Source organism: Neodiprion fabricii, chromosome 4, assembly GCF_021155785.1.
Source record: "Neodiprion fabricii isolate iyNeoFabr1 chromosome 4, iyNeoFabr1.1, whole genome shotgun sequence".
Lineage (NCBI taxonomy): Eukaryota > Metazoa > Arthropoda > Insecta > Hymenoptera > Diprionidae > Neodiprion > Neodiprion fabricii.
Genome location: NC_060242.1, coordinates 31,554,961 through 31,572,945, shown reverse-complemented (window position 1 = coordinate 31,572,945; position 17,985 = coordinate 31,554,961). Strand labels below are relative to the sequence as shown.

Below are 17,985 nucleotides of genomic sequence, written 5' to 3'. Positions count from 1 at the left end.
GCTAGATTGCTGTGACGAGTCGTGATTATATGGTGTAGTTGATCAGGTCATGTTAATCGCAAAATATGCAAAGGTTAATTCAAAGTTCTTTTTTTGGACTTTTTTACATCGGGTGAACAATAATTGTGTTTTTTTTTTTTATTCGTAGAAATTCCGCTTGGTCGATGGAACAGGGTGTACTATTACACCTATACCTCGTGGATTAATCTTGTAGGCTTATATGACTCTCCTAGGGACGATGAGAATCACCGAAAACCGTTGAGTTATCACGACTTCGCGTGAAAAATATATCGCGGACTGTTCCCTTATACTTCTTTCGGCTTGTAGAATCCAGAATTCATGACAGCGCGATTATTCCTCTTGGCTCATCATCCATCTTGCGTTTTGGGGTGCGAGACGAGACAATGTTTCCCAACCGGGGAGTCAAAATTATACGGACATCAAAAGGGAAAGAAAGGATGAAAAATCTCTGAATCGGACGAGAAAATATTGAGCTGAACCTGGCAAATGACGTCCGTCCGTTCGCCCGAATTTTGAAGGGCTCCGTGAGCGGGTGAGAAATTCAGGCGCTTCGGAGGCCTCAATGTTTCCTGCCGGTTCAACCCGAGGCAAAAGAAAACGAAAAAAAGCATCTTAATCTACCGAGCAAGATGGACCCGGAGAGCACGAGTGTAGTTTACCGGCAAAATCTGCAGGGGCGAAAAAAAGCAGGGCGAGGGATGTATTTGTAAAACCATAAGAAAGCCGACGATCAAAAGCTTTCATCATTTAAAAGGTTTCAACGCTTAGTCGGAATCCTTTATCATTATACCCACGCCGCTGTAAATTCGCGGGGCAATAGTTCTCGATCGAGGCTAGCTGCTCACGCGAGGCGAACCGGCAAGGTACCAATTATCACGCACACATGCCGATCCCTCGTTTGTGTACGTCTGACCGAAACTTGTTTGTACTACTTCGTTGCGTCCCGGTTTTGCACGAGGCAGCAAGCAAGAATCTGGCGGTGCTGCTTATCGGTCGCGTATGTAAACGAGTCTCTTAAGTATATTTACAATCTGCCAGGAATATAACTAGTCCGTTATTAATGAGAGCGAACTTATGCACGGGAACGTTATGCAGCCGTTTCTGAATTGCTCCCGAATCGAAGTATCGTCAGCTATGCGCTGATGCTTCACATCCGTCTTTCGTTATGCTCTGGAGTTTGGACTTTTGATCGTATCTTCCAATACACATGTGATATAAACATAACGATTCGTGACTTTACCAACCCCGCTACGGTTCAAGATGAATAAGCTTTACAGATGCCTGGCCATTCAAATAGTTGTCCAATATGTTCGTGGATCAGCACAATGCATGGCGAACTGTACGACGTAACATCAACTTCATCCCCTCGTTTTCTATATTTTCATGAAACTTTTCTCTTCACTCACGCGCACACTACAAGCGTCGTTACTGGTATGGCATTTTGGCTGCACGTGAGCCGCATATTGACGGAGAATTTTTAAGAAATTTCACATGACACGGACGAATTCCTGCGTTAGGCGATACCGTGAGACGGTTGGAGATACCTTGAAATTTCATCTGTGAAATATAATTCGCTAACTGTTATTTTGACCACGGCATATGCACGTATATAGGTGAAATACTCAACGAAACGATTTTGACGCTGTAAAATATGCCAGACGTTTATTTGCCACGTTTTTTTTATAAATATTATCAGGATTTTCATTTACGGCGTTGATTACGCAGTGACTGTGCAATAATCCGTGCATGGCGGAGTCGCATTGTTTGTAATATCGCTCGACGAGAGTAAGGAAATAATTAAAGTAGTTTCGCATGGAACTGCAATAGAAGGATGAATTTTTATCATTCCAAAGCATATAAGATAGACGTGATCTTTAATGAAACTCGTTTCCCTGTCTGCGGGTAAAACGAAGGCGAAAAAGGCAATTTCTCGAAAGTGCAAAGTAATAGGCAAAGCGCTTAGCTATTCATAACACCTCAACCGCCTAATTCGACACGGCTTCTGACGAAAAATTGAATCCCTGTCTGCAGACCCGCGTCTCCGTGCTCATTCCTGTACGACAAAGTAATACAAATCGCGCCTTGTTTTTTAAACGGCACCGCGATGCTTGCGATGGCTTGCAAGGAGCTCCGAGGGGTTGGAAGGGGGGAGACGAAATCCGGCGGTTTGCGCGCAAATTGGATATTATCTCAGCAGCTGGGGACAAAAGGTATCCACGCCCCTTTGGGACTCAGACAAAGACGGCTACAACTACAGAAAAAGAAATCTAAATGGTCCAGAAACAAGACGAGGACGAAGCAGCGAGGATCTGTAAGAATTATTCGATTGTCGAATAAAACTACTTTTTCATTCCTTCTGCAGTTCATATCCAGAAAACCAGATATCAAAATTGTTTCAATTCGATATGTCGCCATAGCTTTTAGCTCGTCAAGTTCGATAAGGTAGAACCTCTTACCAGGTTCATCTCAAGTTGGAAATTGCATTTTTTTCCGAATGGCACAGCAGAGCCTGCTTCGCTCTAAGTGCTTGTTAATTCCTGGTATGTACAGGTCGATACATATGCGGTGTATGTTCACGGGTACCACCATTGTCTGGGGAATAGAGAACGTCAAATTCACTTTGATAATTTAATCGATTTCAAATGACTTAGTTAATTGAACGACGAACTAATTACCCGCCTGTAAGCTGGATGAAGGTTAATCTATCGTTAAGCGAAATCTAGCAAGCTCCATGATATTTAACGATGTAGAACGACCGCGAAGTTTCCTTCACAAGTCCGAAAATGATTAGGATGATCCTGAAGGTGTCGCGATAGAACGGTAGTAATATCGACTCCTCGTATCGCAACCCTTCGACAACTGCATTGTATACTTATTGTTATTTCGTGCTGGTCTGCTTCTTTCCCACGTGACGTGGGCACGCGTTTATCGTCACAATAAATTATAAATACAAGTGAGCACCCAATGGCAATACGAATTTCATAAAGAATATCCGTAGAATATTTCAGCACCTAAGATAAAATACATATTTTTCCCCGAGTGTAATAAACGGAGCAGATAAACAATTTGAATATAAAATTTGCTTCATCGAAGCGGAATTAAAATGCGAACGAAAATCGTGGCCGAGAAACAATGAATAAAATATACGTTCATTTGTCATGTTGAGCCAAGGGGGTTTTGTCAGTTATTTCCTCCGCGGTATTTCGGAGCTCTCTTAGGCCGGAATAAAGCACGGTGGTCGCAAGCTGTGAGCTTTCAGCAAAATTTAATTGCAAAATGTTTGGCCGCTGCTCTCTTTTTCGCGGATGGCGGTAATGGCGAGCGCTTGGTATACGCGTATACGTACGTAGGCGGATCGAAAATACACGCAAGATGAGGGGCAACCGACGAACCTTTCACATTTATTCTTATTATCAAGCGACCAGCTCCCTCGTAAATATATCACCGCATCAGAGAAAGATTGGCGGTGGATCAGAGGAAAGCATCGGGATGCCCGCTGGCACTGCCTTTCTTCGCGTTTCGGGAGAATCAAAAGATATGTATGTATGCGTATCTATTCACATAAAACTGACGTGATACCCATATAATAACGTGCGAGGATTCGGGCTGCGCGTATCATATTGAGATACACAACCCTTGGACGCGCCCCTTTTCAGAGTTATCGAGATGTTTATCTGTTTGTAAGGGCTGCTTTTCGAATATTTATTCCTCCGTAAACGAGTGTTTTCTACCTCGTTTGCCCCGTCCAACGTTTTCACAATGTCGAGTACCAACTTTCCCTTGTTCTCCTCTTACAATTTCTATTCATACTCGGGACAACGCTGTTCCTAGCAGCTGTATTATACGTTGAACATTCTACGTATGCCATTCAAAAATTTTACACTCTCAGGAATCAAGTATACACACAACAATTTAACGTTTTATATTTGGAGAATTATGTATCGAAACTGCGTAGGCACTTTCAGGTAACCCGAGTCGAAATTTATCGCCTATATTTGACGCTACCGAGGTTCACACGTAGGGTTTAAAGTAGGGGGTAAATTTCGACTCCGAATGGTTCGTAATTTATCTGGTCTAGTTGTTTCTTGGTTTGAGTATATCTGAAACTGAATAATTGATAGCGTATGGGTTCAAAACCTGTGCAGACATACGGTTTTCTCGTTGTACCGAGAAAATTCAACTATCCGAGCAGGCATAATGCAGTGGAAAATCGATGGTTTACAATTAGAATAAAAAGAAACAGAAGGCGTTTGATTATGAAAATGAAAGAGAAAAATGTGCGTAATATAACGATAATAGTTTACGGTACAGGAGACAGGGGGCGGGGGGCAGACTCGGGTTGCCCGTTACTATCACGTAATGCCGCGAGACGGCTCTAAGTCTTGCTTACGTCGTCCCCCCTCCAACCCTCCGGGTATTTTGATTTTATTACAATCTCCCCACCCGCGACCCCAGACTCTCTTCCTCACCACTCCAGCGCGTCTGGCCGTAAAACAATAACGAGCAATCACATAATAGCTCCCCCGCTGGGCACTCTTGCCTACCCCCAACTTGCCTGTAATCCTTGTCCCTCCCCCGCCGCCTTTATTTAATAAGCGATTCAAACCGCGCACTTTTTCTCTAAGGTGTCATTTGTCGCGGACGAGAGGACATCTTTCACGAAGAAAAATGGGCTTCGAGTGACGCGACTTATCGACACTCAGGTGTGCCGGGCGATGGCAGGTATGGCAGGTATCACGTGTCCCTGTCAGACAGGCAAGAACGCATAGATAACGCCGGTAGAGAAAACACACGGGCGTGTGGTAAAGAGAGTAGAATCAGACATACCTGACTCCCTCCTCCAAGTCTGGCTGATATGGAAACTGTGAGGCCAATAAAAGCGCACCGCGAATCGTCATGCTACCGAGGAGACAATACTCGTTCCAAGCGACCGGTGACTAATGATTAGCATCGGCGAACGGCAAACGAGATACTTATTGATTACACGGCGCACAAGCTTCTCGGTAAACAGCGCTCAGCAGTCTAGTATGCTTGACTTTCCTTTATGAACACCCTGCTGGTCTGGATCATTCGACCCGTTCTATAGTACTCACTCTGGCCACTCATGTAGCGTGAACCCATTGATTCCTTCCCTCGCCCAGTCAACCGAACCGATCGTGAGTGACAATATTATTAAAATTGAATGCGACCGCTGCGAGAGGCGGCTAAAATACTCAAGTCAAGTTCGTCTGAAGCTATCCACGGAGTGGCGCCCGGTGACAAATGGTTCTCGTTAAGGCGAGAGAGTATAAGTCCCAATTTGGCAAGGAGTGCTCTCCGTACACTCGCATCTTTCTCCTGCAGTGACGAAAATATCACGCCCTGGAGTCTGGCGTCATCTGCAGTCGGTATTTCGACGACATTTTTGACGACGTCGTTCTGGCCTATATTTTATTTGAAAAGTGAAACTTGATCCCTTCAGTTTTAGGTACTTCCGACCGTTTTCTCGGTATCGTATCGCCGATTGCGGATCGCGGAACGAGGATATTTGTACGGACCAGCCTCGCTCGGTAAACAGGTTCATAGCTAGCAAATATTTACTCGAATCCGCGCATTGAAGTTAATGAACCGAGAAAATAATAGCCCCTTGATATCCCGCTGGGAGTCAAGATGCAAACTAGACCGGGTCAAGCCACACACGCTTTCAGCAATACTCGGCAAAGGGTATAAATATGTATAACGCGGGCACGGCTAAATTCACGCCGGTTTCCGACTATATAATAGCCAAACATGATGGCAGCTGGTATGTAAAGTGCTGCAGGAGCAGAAGCAACTCCTTTGGCGGTCTACGTGCACGATGCAGAGTTTGGAACTCCCGCCCCCAACTCTCATGCACAAATGTTGCCGAGCTAGAGTCGGTGTTTTTCTGCTCCGTTATATACGGGCATAAATTGCAGAATTTTAGTCAACAACACGAGCAGTTATACGAAGAGAATTTAATAAACGGGCGGCAGGTTAGTGCGCTGTTTGGGAAGAGAAACTGGTAAACGAGGTTCCGATGCACCGTTGGGAAAAAGAAATGCCCGGATCGATGGCGGAGGATCGAGGACAAGGTGTTTTTCCTGCGGTTAAACCGTCTCCTCGCTGCAGAGAGGGTGGGAAACAACGTCGAACAAATGACCGTTGAAAATTGCCAATTAAGGGTCTCTCGACAAGTCGACGAATGCTGTGCGGCTGGCGTACATGTACAGTCCGGGATAGAGGGGAACATGGTATAGGACCGCTGGTACAATTTCCAAGAACACACATCGCTAACTAGGTTACGTAACACAATTAGCGCCTCCGTTAATTTCTCAGCGTCGACTAGGCACCCGCCGACTTTACTCGGCAACCACTTGGGATGGTAGTTCACTATTAATGGGCAAATACAAAGCGCCAACTATCTGATACCTTGAGCGAAAGCGGGGATTTCCAACGTTGACGTCGCGTTCCCGGTTATTGTCACGCCGCTTCCGCTGCCGCGTTCTGCGTTGCGGAAAACGCGGACTAATCAAGCCGCTCACGATCGAGCGCCAGAAGCTGCGTCTTCCTACCGCATCCATCCACCGTCGCGAAAAAGGTGTCGCATGTATCCGGGTGACGGTGAAAAAACCCGTGATGATGGAAGACGGGAATATATGCGATGAAAGCTTGGCCAACTACGAAAAAAGCTCCTCTCGCCCACTTTCATGGGGGGAGGCGTAGGAAGCGGGCAATGAAGAAGAAGAATAGAATGAAAGAATCGTCATAATCGAGGAGAAAGCATAGTTCTAACCGAGTCAGAGCCACCCAATGCCGGGAGAGACGTTCCACGCAAAAAACACTTCCATTCTCCCGGCCATTTAGCCAGATCCCGTTGTATCCCGAGGATCCGTCCCTCGGCGCGACCCTTCACTCGCTCTACCGAGTGTAAAACCAAGACTTTGACTACCCGTGGAAGAGTCTCTGGCGAGCTTTCCGTAGATTCCCCTCCGAGTTACGCGGGGTTCAACGGGGGTTCTGCAGAGCCACGCATAACTTTCCGGCCTGCGGTAGGATGTGGGTAGATATAGGCACCACCTACCTTATCTAACTCCCACAGATATGCACCCCCGCCTGCGCCCCGCCGCGCTGCTGATAGGTGGAGGAATGGGGGTGAGGGAAGGTTGCCGTTGGCCCGGGGTGTCGGGGGATGAAGGACGTTGATGCTGACGCGAATTTTCCCCGTCCGTGGGAAAATTTTTGAGAATCAGCGCAGCTTCACCTCCTCGTGCGCTTAGGCAACTCGATAATTTATGTGGTACGATTACGTACCCTTAATACGGTATTCCTGTAGGTGTGGCGATGTAAAGTCAACGCTTCGGGTGCAACTGAGCAAAGCCCAAAGGTTCAATAACGCCTCGGTTGGCGGGATACTGCTGGAGAGTGGAAGATTACAGAGCTTGAGGAGTAAAGGGGGGATCCTTCGGTGTCATAATTCTGCTTAGATTTTCGCTTGATCCTTTTTGATTTTGAGGAGCGAGATTCCGCGTCACGTAACGAAATCAAGTGAATTAATACCGGCACACTTTCCGACGCGGGGTAGAAGCGAAGGGTCGTAAGATACAGATGAGGCTGAGTAGCCGCGCGGTGTATGAAACTCCCTCCCCGTTTGCGAGTTATAGGTACCGCGGATCTTTCATTTGCATAATGATTTATTTCAACCGAAAAAAATTCCATTCAACCATCCGACTGAAACGATGTTTCATCACATTGGGGTGAAAAGAGCCCTCGTTGCACGTTCGTCACGCACTTATCGCCCCCGCTGCATAGTTAGCGGTAACGAACTACCATATCGCGTTCCCTCCCGTAACGTGGTATACGAAACCTGTTCCACATGCAGTATGCACGCTTTGTTCGTCTGCTGGAAAGATTTCCATTACCCATTGCGAAAACGGACGATTTTCAACCTATCTCCACCTCGACACAACTTTATCCACCATCACGCTGACGGATTATTATTTATTGAGCTCCCCCTTGATACGCGAACTGTCGCAGAGGACTAGACCCATCAATCTAATAATGCTCGGCTGCGTTCTACGCGTTTGCAATTATGCACTCACGATTGCACGAGTATAGAAGTAAACCGCCTACGTACGTGCGTACGAATGCAAATAAGGTATGCTGCAGTAAAAGGAACGAGAATAACGAAGATTGTTGACCGTCAACCACGTGATCAGTTACGACGCGGTTACAAGCCTGATACCGAAGTCGTTGTCACTTTCAATTGACAAATAAAATTTGTTCAGATCATTTAATTACATATTTGTGAAATGGGACAGAATTAAAACAAAGTTGGGAATCCGTGAGAATGATAAGCCTTGATTAGAATAAACGTGTGCGCTGCTATCGCGGTTTAGCCGATGAGCACATGGTTCGGTAACAACCCGATATCTCCAGCCGTGTAGTTGTTGGGCGGGAGAGGCCTATCATGGCCCTCCAATATTAACTAACCTATAATAATAAAAAATAACGGGCACACTACCCCGGCACTAAAAATATCGAAGGACGCCGCGTTTACTCCCCCAAGATAAGAACGGAGTTCGAGCTGAATGCCACGAAATCTTGAAGGGTATATAAATATAAATATCCATACACGCGCACCCACACCCTGGCGATATACATAATATATGACAAACGGTAATATTTTCACAAGTACGTACAAGCGAATGTATACGTTGCGCGTGAGTTCCTCGGAACGCGTCTGCAGCGTGTATTCGTCAATGGATGTACATATCTGATTGTGAGTATATTGGATAACGCACGATTTCACTCAACTCGAATCTTTGCGTAATATTCGGTTTGGTATTGAATATCACTTTTCCATATCGTCTAAGAACGTACATCGCCCGTCGGCCATCACTCGGTGAAATACTCATATAATTTCGTTGTACTTCGAGAGTTTTCAAAAGTGTTGAAAAGTTGGTACGCTTTAACGGAAAACATTTCAACTGAAAATTGCAGAGCTTCTAGGTATTTTTTTCCAATTTTTATTACGACAAGGAAAAGCTGTTGCTAGCAGTAAATCCAAGACGAAGGTTTTACTAGGTCTCAATCAATCTGAAAGAGGCTGCGCCGTTCTCCTGATCTTCTACAGAGTTTCCGCGTCCTCGAATCTCTTCATGACTTCGTCGAGTGCGCGAAATCCCTCAGGACCGTCTGGCGGATTCCTTAGCGGCCGCAATGATCATCGGAACCGAACTCTAAGAGAGGAAAGCTGAACAACTCAGGTCTTGTTACCGCTTCGTAGTGGCAGAGGCTAAGGGTAAGAGTGAGTGCACCAAGAGATGTTCAAACAACTTAAATACTGGACAACTTCACGTGTTCAGGATGAGTAGGCTTGGGGCTTTGAGTGTGAGCAAACGGACCCGGCAGTGGGGGATTCGAGGGTTCGGAATGACCCGGCAAAGGTCCGCTGGGGTGACTGAGAACGACGTGGGACGCAACCACCGCGGGCATACAGTATTATCTGGTTATATTTCGCTAGCTAGAAGGCGGCTGGGTTTCCGAGTTCCAGGAGCGATTCATCTTCCATGGATGCACTACAGCTTAATTTCTCTAAATCCATACACACATGTCGTTCCCCTTTCGCAATGAAATATTCAAATATAATCGACCGTTTCCAACTCACGTTGTTTTGACATTAATCTTCTTCATCTTAACTAGACTTGTTTTTACCTCTGCGATGTGAAAAGTAAGATTCATCTCCGAAGAATGAATTATCCGTTATAGACATTTTTTCTGCCAGAAGCGAAAATTCGCCCGAATTTTATCGAAATATTGGTATTATTGAAGTACTGTTATAACTGCTGGTTCAATCCTTACAATTTCAAAGGGGTTACGCACGAAATTTTCTTTCACAGACGTCTCAGGGACGTAAAAGCATAGTCTGCGGGACGCTTCGCGAACAAACAGATATGTTTCACTGGCGATTGTGAATATGAAAAACTTACATTTACATAGATGACTATGCGAATTTCAATTAACACATTAATTTCCAGCAACTTTAAGTACAAGTTCCACTGATGAAATACGATACCGATTGAAAAGCATGTATCGGGAAGTAATCAACTGAGAGAAGTATGTGCGTTTACACTTACCATGCTGCAGTGCCTCTAGAATCCCAGAATGCGACAACAGGAGCCACAATAGGAGGAAAGGCCACTTCATCTTGGAGCTGAAAGCATAGAAAAGCGAGAATATTCATGAAAAAAATATTGTCTCGCTTCTTATCTCAAGATACGATAATTATCCTTCGCGTGTAAAACAGGGATAGCTTTAAAGAAAAAAGTGACAAAAATAATAATAAAGGAGAAATATAAAAATGCAGGCAATAAACGAACAATCTCGAAGAAACACCGTATACGCTACGCCTTTCGAAGCCACTGGTAGTTGCCACTGCAACACAACACAGAGTGAAAAAGAGAGAGAGAGAGAGAGAGAGAGAGGCAGTCCCGGAACCAGACTGCACGAGACCGACAAACTAATATCTGCAAGAGGGGTTTTATTTTTCTTTATTAGCCGGAGGATGTAACAATAGCCCGGGCTCGGTGTCAATGGTCTGGTTCTTCGCAGCCAGCGCATCTGGAGGAGGCGAAGGTGGCGGTGCTCTTGCTCACACCATCGCAAACAGACACGGACACACAGAAGCGTAGAGAATTCTCAGAGATGATGAAAATGGTGGTGGTAGACGCGATGGTCGTGGTGGTGATGCCGGCGGTGGAGTCGGGCCTCTGTCATCTCGCGAACGGATAGAAGCACATCGCCGCGAGCGTCTCTTCTTGCTTAGGAAGGCCACCCCTTCCTCCCCCCCCCCTCCCCGCCACCCGCCATCCCATCGCAAGCTCGAAGCCACCCTCGCCCGTTCCCCTAAATGGCCATGTGACGCTAGCAGCACCAGAAGCCGCCGTATTCCGTTCCCTTACTCTGTCCCGTGTATACGATATCTATGTGCGTATGGTGTACACTGTACATACATATAAATGAGCTTCGCTGTCGGTGTGCAGTTGCAGGTATTTGCGGGTGTACGTAATAGCTCGCGTTGTGTTTTCTTCCACTTCAACGGCACAGCGGCGGTGGCGGGCTTGTGTGGATGCACGGAGTGAACGGGTGGGGGTGGAAAGAAAGGGCGGGTTTTTACTTCTCTGATGGCATATTGTGGTGGATTATGATCGGGGGATTCGTAGGAAGAGAAGCGTGCATCTTTTCGGGGCAAAAAAATGGTAAATTCGACTGCGTCCGCGGAGCGAATTCAGGTGGTAGAGAGAAGGGATACACGCGTGACCGTTGCCATGGGTGACAAATCACACCGAGTCGTCGAAAATCCGGACAACCGACATCACGAAAAATATACCGGGTAGAATTATGTGGAGCTTTTAGGGAGTCATTGGGGTTCTTTAATTCTGAGAGTAGAGGTAAAAATAAACTCATCGCTTTACTCAGCTACAGGACTCCGGTGGGGCTGTAATTGTGAGTTTTGCAAAGTAAATTAGGAAAACAAGCCTCAGGCTCTGCCTGCTTTGCCGGCTCAAAAAATTAAGCTTCTCATCGAGCTTCTGGAATAACGTTATTTTGCCGGATTAATTACCGGGTCACGTGTACGCGCATACTTAAATAGCTCGGATAACCGAAAGGCCGGTGCCCCGTGTTTGATTTAACGCGAAACACGTGGCTAATGACATGATTTGATAACGCAATGTGTTTCATCTCCACCCCTCGTTCCCGACAGACATAGTTACAATTGGTCAGCAAGATAGCGGCGCTTAGCGTTCAGAACGCGTACCCACCGAATTCGTTAGCTTGGCGATTCTCGTAACATTAATTACTCTCTTCGGCATCGAAACGCGGAAATAAAAGTAACGACCATTCTACGAGCCGCAAACCTCCAGCCTCCGTGGTCCAGGTATCGTAATAACAATTACTATTGACGTCGCCGAACCCACAGTCGGAAGAAAAATAAGTAAAATGGACGTTTAAAAAGAAAAAAACCACCACAGTCCAACGATTGGAAGTTGTAAAAATTCCGACCCGAGTTTTCATCTCCATTTTCTCTTGTTTTTTGCCTTTTCACCACGGTCAGTACTTAGCGGTCACGGAGGTGACAAAAGGAAGAAGATAGTGCCCTGCACGGACGGGAAACCAGGAACGGAGACGGGGGTTGGGGAGGTTGATAGCCTCGACTTGGTGGTATTGCTCGTTGAAGCTACTGCAGAAACCGCGACCGCTCAGGAAGGCGACCAGTACCGCCTGTTCGCACAATGGCGTCAGTGTCCCGCACACCCCTTTATGCACGAGTATAATGTACCATACCGTATCCGAAACGACGGGCAAGCGGGCGAACAGATTTCTCTCGGCAACGTGGTGCATATGGGCACAAATTGGTCGAGACTGAGGAGGAAGAGGTTTTTAACCCTCGACAAACCGCTTTCCAAGAATAGGACTCGCCGTCTCCTCCGTCTCGAGTACGCCAAGTTAAGACTTACGATATTACAAGCGATCTGAGATCTTTTTGAGAAGGTTCACTTTGATTTCTCCCATCGTGTGATGCGAAGACTGAAATAATTCGCGGAGCAATTCCAGGCTTCCTGCAACCTACAACCGTGGTGTAATATTTGTGCGAAATTCCACCGATCCATGAACCCTCACTGAAGGTGAGTACATATTATTACATAAATACCGCAAGCTCTGGACCAATCCTCGCGTGCTCAGCACACCACCAGCAGACCGCTCGCTGCAGTTGCCAACTACACTCATTCGGGCTTGAGCGTATAGCAGCAGTGGTTGTCAGGAAGTTTACAGAGAAACGTCTGCTCACGGTAGTATGAAGTGAAATAGTATGATATGTACGAATTTTGTTGAAATGGAAGATTTCCTGAAACTAAAACATTCGTAAGTGATTCGTAGTGAAGGGGAAGTAATGAGTTTATCATGGATTCACTATCGGAGAACGAGCGATCGAAATTGGATACCGTTGTGTGCATTTCCACCGTTAATCCCGGTGTAACGTTCAGCTATGCACAATAGCAATGTTCGAAACAATTGCAATGAATTATATCGCGTCACCAGTTGCAGCACGATAAGATTTGAGCGCCGCTTGCTTGTTCCGGGGCATATCGAATAATGCACCCTCCGGCAGGGGCGAGACACGAGGCAACGGTAGAGCTAACTCGAAATGGTATTATACATATATCTGGACGTCATACTGCAAACAGAGCTACAGCTGCGACAAGTAATAGTTCTGTCGCGCATTGTTCATGAGATAAGGGATGCCGGTGGAGTGATTTACGAGCGGCTATATTCGCTGCCGCGTTGTAATAAGTCGATTGATAATTTATTCGATAATAATGTCCGTCCGTCCATCCATTAACGTTCCTGATGTGACAAACTAAGTTACAACTTCGGAAAGAATTTCGATAAGCAGAAGTAATTCAACGAAGGGGAAGGAGCGTATTAGGTCAATGGGAAAAGCAACAAGTTTAACGAGTAATCAAATCGGAAGTCCCAACTCCCAAGTCGATTGATTGATTCCGGCGATGGAAAAACGCTCTGCAAATTCAGCGAATGACGAAGCTCGCTCTGCAATTCAGATTAAAGATGAACGAACGGGTAAACATACTTGTCATTCGTCCGGTAACATCCTGATGAAATTAAAGCGTCAAAAGCGAGAGATCGAATTGTTGGTAAAGCAACGTCGAGATGTAATATCGGCGACGAAGGAAAGGATAAGTCAAAAATAGTTTGAATAAACGTGCTGTTACACACATATTTTGATGATGCTGAAATAATGATCAACCGTAGAGAGGATGAAAATGTTAATCGCAACTAGGCGTTGATAACAAAGCCAGTCAACGATACTGCGGTACATTTGGGCACCTATTTGTTGGGTAGGGTATCCCCTGATTCTCACAGCTACTGGTGTGTGGGAGGGCTTCGCCTATCCCATATGCAATTTGCAAAATACGTCGCGTATTCGTCCCAACCTCACTTCATTTATACCCTCACAATGTCGAGGCGTAAGGGTAGAGTACGAAAATGGGCTCGTGTTCATAACTCGACCCGGGATCGGTTGATCCAATTTGATTTCCCCCCTTTCTCCAGTATCCCATACCCTTTCCTGAAGCTTCTCCCCCACCCATTTCCCGCCCCAGTTTCATTTCTAGTAACCCTAACGATGTAACCCGGCGCGACGCACGTCTAACCATCGAGGTGGGCCACATCATCCAATTCCCCTCACGGAAACCCGGAATGCCCATCGGCTTTCTTATTTTTCACAACTTTTACAAACCCTGAGAGGTTTCCCGGAAGATTGATGAAAAATTAAGGTCAACCTTAAACGTCATGGTCAGCTGCATCAGTGGGCGTGGAAAAAATAAAACGAGGGGGTAAAAAACATCACTCCACCTTCCCTAAGAACCGGGATATGGGATTATCGTTACACCCATAAGCCTGCTGAACGGCCAACTCGAGAAAAAGGCCAATTGGTTTCGCATCACTTCCACGAAAGCACTGCCACTTCTGACGAGCCAACTTCTCCGCATCTGGAAGGGGTAATGAGGTGTCTTTCGAGGGTAATGTCGTAATAGATGATCCGCCGCAAGATCCTCTCAGTAACAAACTCCTCAGCGGCCTAATTCCGGCACTTTGCGTGCGCAAATGTGTTGGGCTCCCCGCTTGTGTATTGTACGGCATGCTTACAAATGACATATCAATATGTATCCATTAAAACCCCCTTCTTCATCGGCAATTATCAACGGTCGTGTTTCGGATTAGCAACTGCTAAGCGATGCTCCCGAATTGCTGAATAAATGAATCGGAAGTGGTCGTGAGCAAACTGTCTACGAATTTTCACCCCTCCTTGAACAGAAAAAACTTCCAATCTGAGAGTTAGGTACCTTTGCAACGCTCATCTGCACGAGCCGAAGACGTGTGAATGAATTCTACGTCCTACTTTTTTATCCTTTGTTCTTTCTGTTCTTCTTTTGTCAAGTGATCGGTTTATCGAAAGTGTGTCTTCAAAGGTTCTGTAATACGTTTTCGAAATAGCAGCACGTCGATACATTCCAGTGTGGTAAAATACGCGAGTAGGAAAGCTGAGTGGTTTCTTTTCGTCGATCTGATTTTCTGCTCTGATATTTTCCCAGCATTTCATCAACCGTATATGTTTTTCTTAACGCTCCGAATCATTTCTAGCTCTCAGAATTATTGACTTCAATACTTGACGCTAGCCGATTGACCGCACGACAGTAAACATGGATCTTGACGGAAACGAACGTTTCGGTACGTTTGAGAATGTGATCATAGCAAGGCAAACATGCATCGCATCCGTAGTGCATTTTCAAATGCCCACTCGCTTAGATTGCTTGCTAAAGCAAAGAATAGAAATAAAGGTTGGAATCGCTCAAGTCCTGTAAATTTCTGACTTTCGGTTTATCAAAGATATTTGAATCCTGTTTACGGTGCCCGATTTTTCGTTGAATGACTTTCACCCTCGGACCACTGTTCCGATGAAATGACAAAACGGAGTGCTAGTGATCCGAAATAATGACTATTCTGAACATAATAATGTGTTTATATCTAGGCATTTTCCAGCAATCTAAAAATTTATACGTTTACGCTTGATTAACAATAAAAACAGAGGGAAAAGTTTTAGCTGCGCGAATTACCTCCTTCATTTCCATCAGTGCGCTGAAGCGTATGAAGTTTTTTTCTACGACTTTCTCCTTTACAAGTTCGTTGCACTGTATGAAGCTAAAATGAAAACAAAATGCCTGCAATGTGTGAATACTAAACCAAGCGAGCCAATAAATTTTTTCAAATATCCTGAACGCCAGGATGGATAGCACCAAGTTGATATTATGATATGCATATAATTATTCCTACAGACAGACAAGTAATATATATTCAAGTAAATATAGGTTTGTCTGATTGAAATTCATGATGATCGATAAAGTTCTTCGGTAACCGGAAATTCCCGCAATTACCTACCTTCGTTTATAATCAATGGCATGAATAAAGAAAGAGAAAAGAAAGGAAAAAGTAGGCCGCACGTCAAGTGGAAACGCAGTAAGCCGTTCTTTCGGTGATGGGGCGCGGCGGTGAAGGGGGAGGTCGGGAGGGGGAGGGGTTGTTAATTAATAGACCGTGCCGCGTATGTTTCTGCAAGTACGCGGTGCGTTGTTAGGTAAATGCCTGCGTGGTACGTTAACGGGAACAGGCTGGTATACCGGCGTCGAACGGCGTCGAACACGGAACATCCAGTATAACGCCGTCTGGGTGGATCGATGGTGGGTTCGCATGCACCATCGCCCAGGACGCAGCCCCCGCCCAACCGATGTATTAGATAAACTATCCCGATAGATTACTTGACAAGCTTCGAAACAAACTCTTTCGAGTATTAATAATGATTAACGCGTCGACGTTGCAATCGCGATCTTATCTTACGAGGGGTACCTGCTCCGCCAGTGCAGACATTTATTTGCGAATACATGTATAAGAATATTCACATCCCTCCTCTTCCTCCCGCCAATTTCCCTCCCATTTCAGTCGACGTTTATTTTCGACTCTCATGGCCGAGGCTGGTGAATTATTTCAAACCATTGAGCAGCAATCATTCTAACAAGAGTCTCCGAAGTGCCGAGAGATTCGACGAATAATCTTTCGAGAGCACTGTGAGTCGTTAGACGCGCATTATTATACCTGTGTCAGCAGACACTTTCGCGTATTTGTAATTCGAATTCGTCGCCTGCAGATCCTCCCGAATATCTGCCCCGCGTATAAGTACGTTGGTAATGTATTTGTAAAAATGTGAGTAGCGCAAGATTCCTCATCCCAAGGGGGAGATATTCGCGAAATACATACCCCAGCCATCTGGAACGGATCCTACGTAGGGCAGGAGGGTGAGGGATACCGTTAAGCCCCCTTCCGCCATTTCCCCTGCGCACCCTCGGCGGCCTCGCTTCCGAACTTCCCCTTATGAATATTTAAACTGGATATTAAAGGCACAAAATCACCGCACAACGGGCGTCTACCTTCAAAATGGTACAGCGCGTTCCTCGGATGTTGGCGCCTCGAGGTCCATATATTTACTTTCAATTCGCTATTTTACTACCAAACGATCCTCCGATCACGCATTGATCACTACCGACATGTGCGCAAAGCGTTTAGGCAATCGTCCGTAACGTAGTTTCGTTACTCAAACAACCGCATCGACCAGAGCTCACTCCGAATTTGCGAACGCTAATGATAGCATACCGATCGCATGTGAAGTAGTCACAGAATTAATATCATTAGGAACTACTTCCTACCATGTGGGACTCGGGGAAGTTGGAAATTATCGCTCACATATCTTAAAACCAACCGTTAAAGTTACAGGAGATGAAGATTTCTTCGAACTTTAGAGAATCATCTCCGTCAAGGTGAAAGAATCATATCGAAATGAATCGGTGATAACGATACTCAATTATTCTCCAGTTGATCAGTGGAATCTTCCTTGGTAATCCACCGTTGACATTTACTCTCTTTCCCATTCTCTCGGTTGTCCTTTTTAGGACTTACTTTGGCTCGCGTCGATATATTTATACCCACACCGGGATCGATTTATCATTAACGTCAGTTTTTCTAGTTAATTATCTCTGAAGTCCCGCTCACGACTGCTGAACCATTTAGATATTCCATAGATAGTCGGCGACGCTATCAGCGCCACGAATAATATATTCCAGCTAACAGGTTTCACTTAACAACGAAATTGATTTGCTCAGAAACTGTAAGCATATTCAAAGAGAAGCTAGGAAAGGGGGGAGAAATTTGCGGGAGATGGCGAAACGTTGCATGCGAAACGGGCCAAGAAAGGGTCCAAGGAAGAGCAATATTATGCCACCCGTCAGAGTCCCTTAAAACCCGCAGTCAGCTATCCGAAGAACCCTCCCGGGC

The 17,985-nt window shown here is 45.7% G+C and overlaps 1 protein-coding gene across 1 annotated transcript in view; it reads right to left on the bottom strand.

Moving 5' to 3' along the window:
- Positions 1 to 17,985, bottom strand: part of LOC124179934 — a 115,305-nt gene that overhangs the window by 47,791 nt on the left and 49,529 nt on the right. Inside the window, exon 2 of the mRNA XM_046564813.1 lies at positions 10,158 to 10,234. Within this exon, the coding sequence (XP_046420769.1) occupies positions 10,158 to 10,227 (70 nt within the window). The 5' untranslated portion in view covers positions 10,228 to 10,234. The remainder of the gene's footprint in view (positions 1 to 10,157; positions 10,235 to 17,985) is intronic.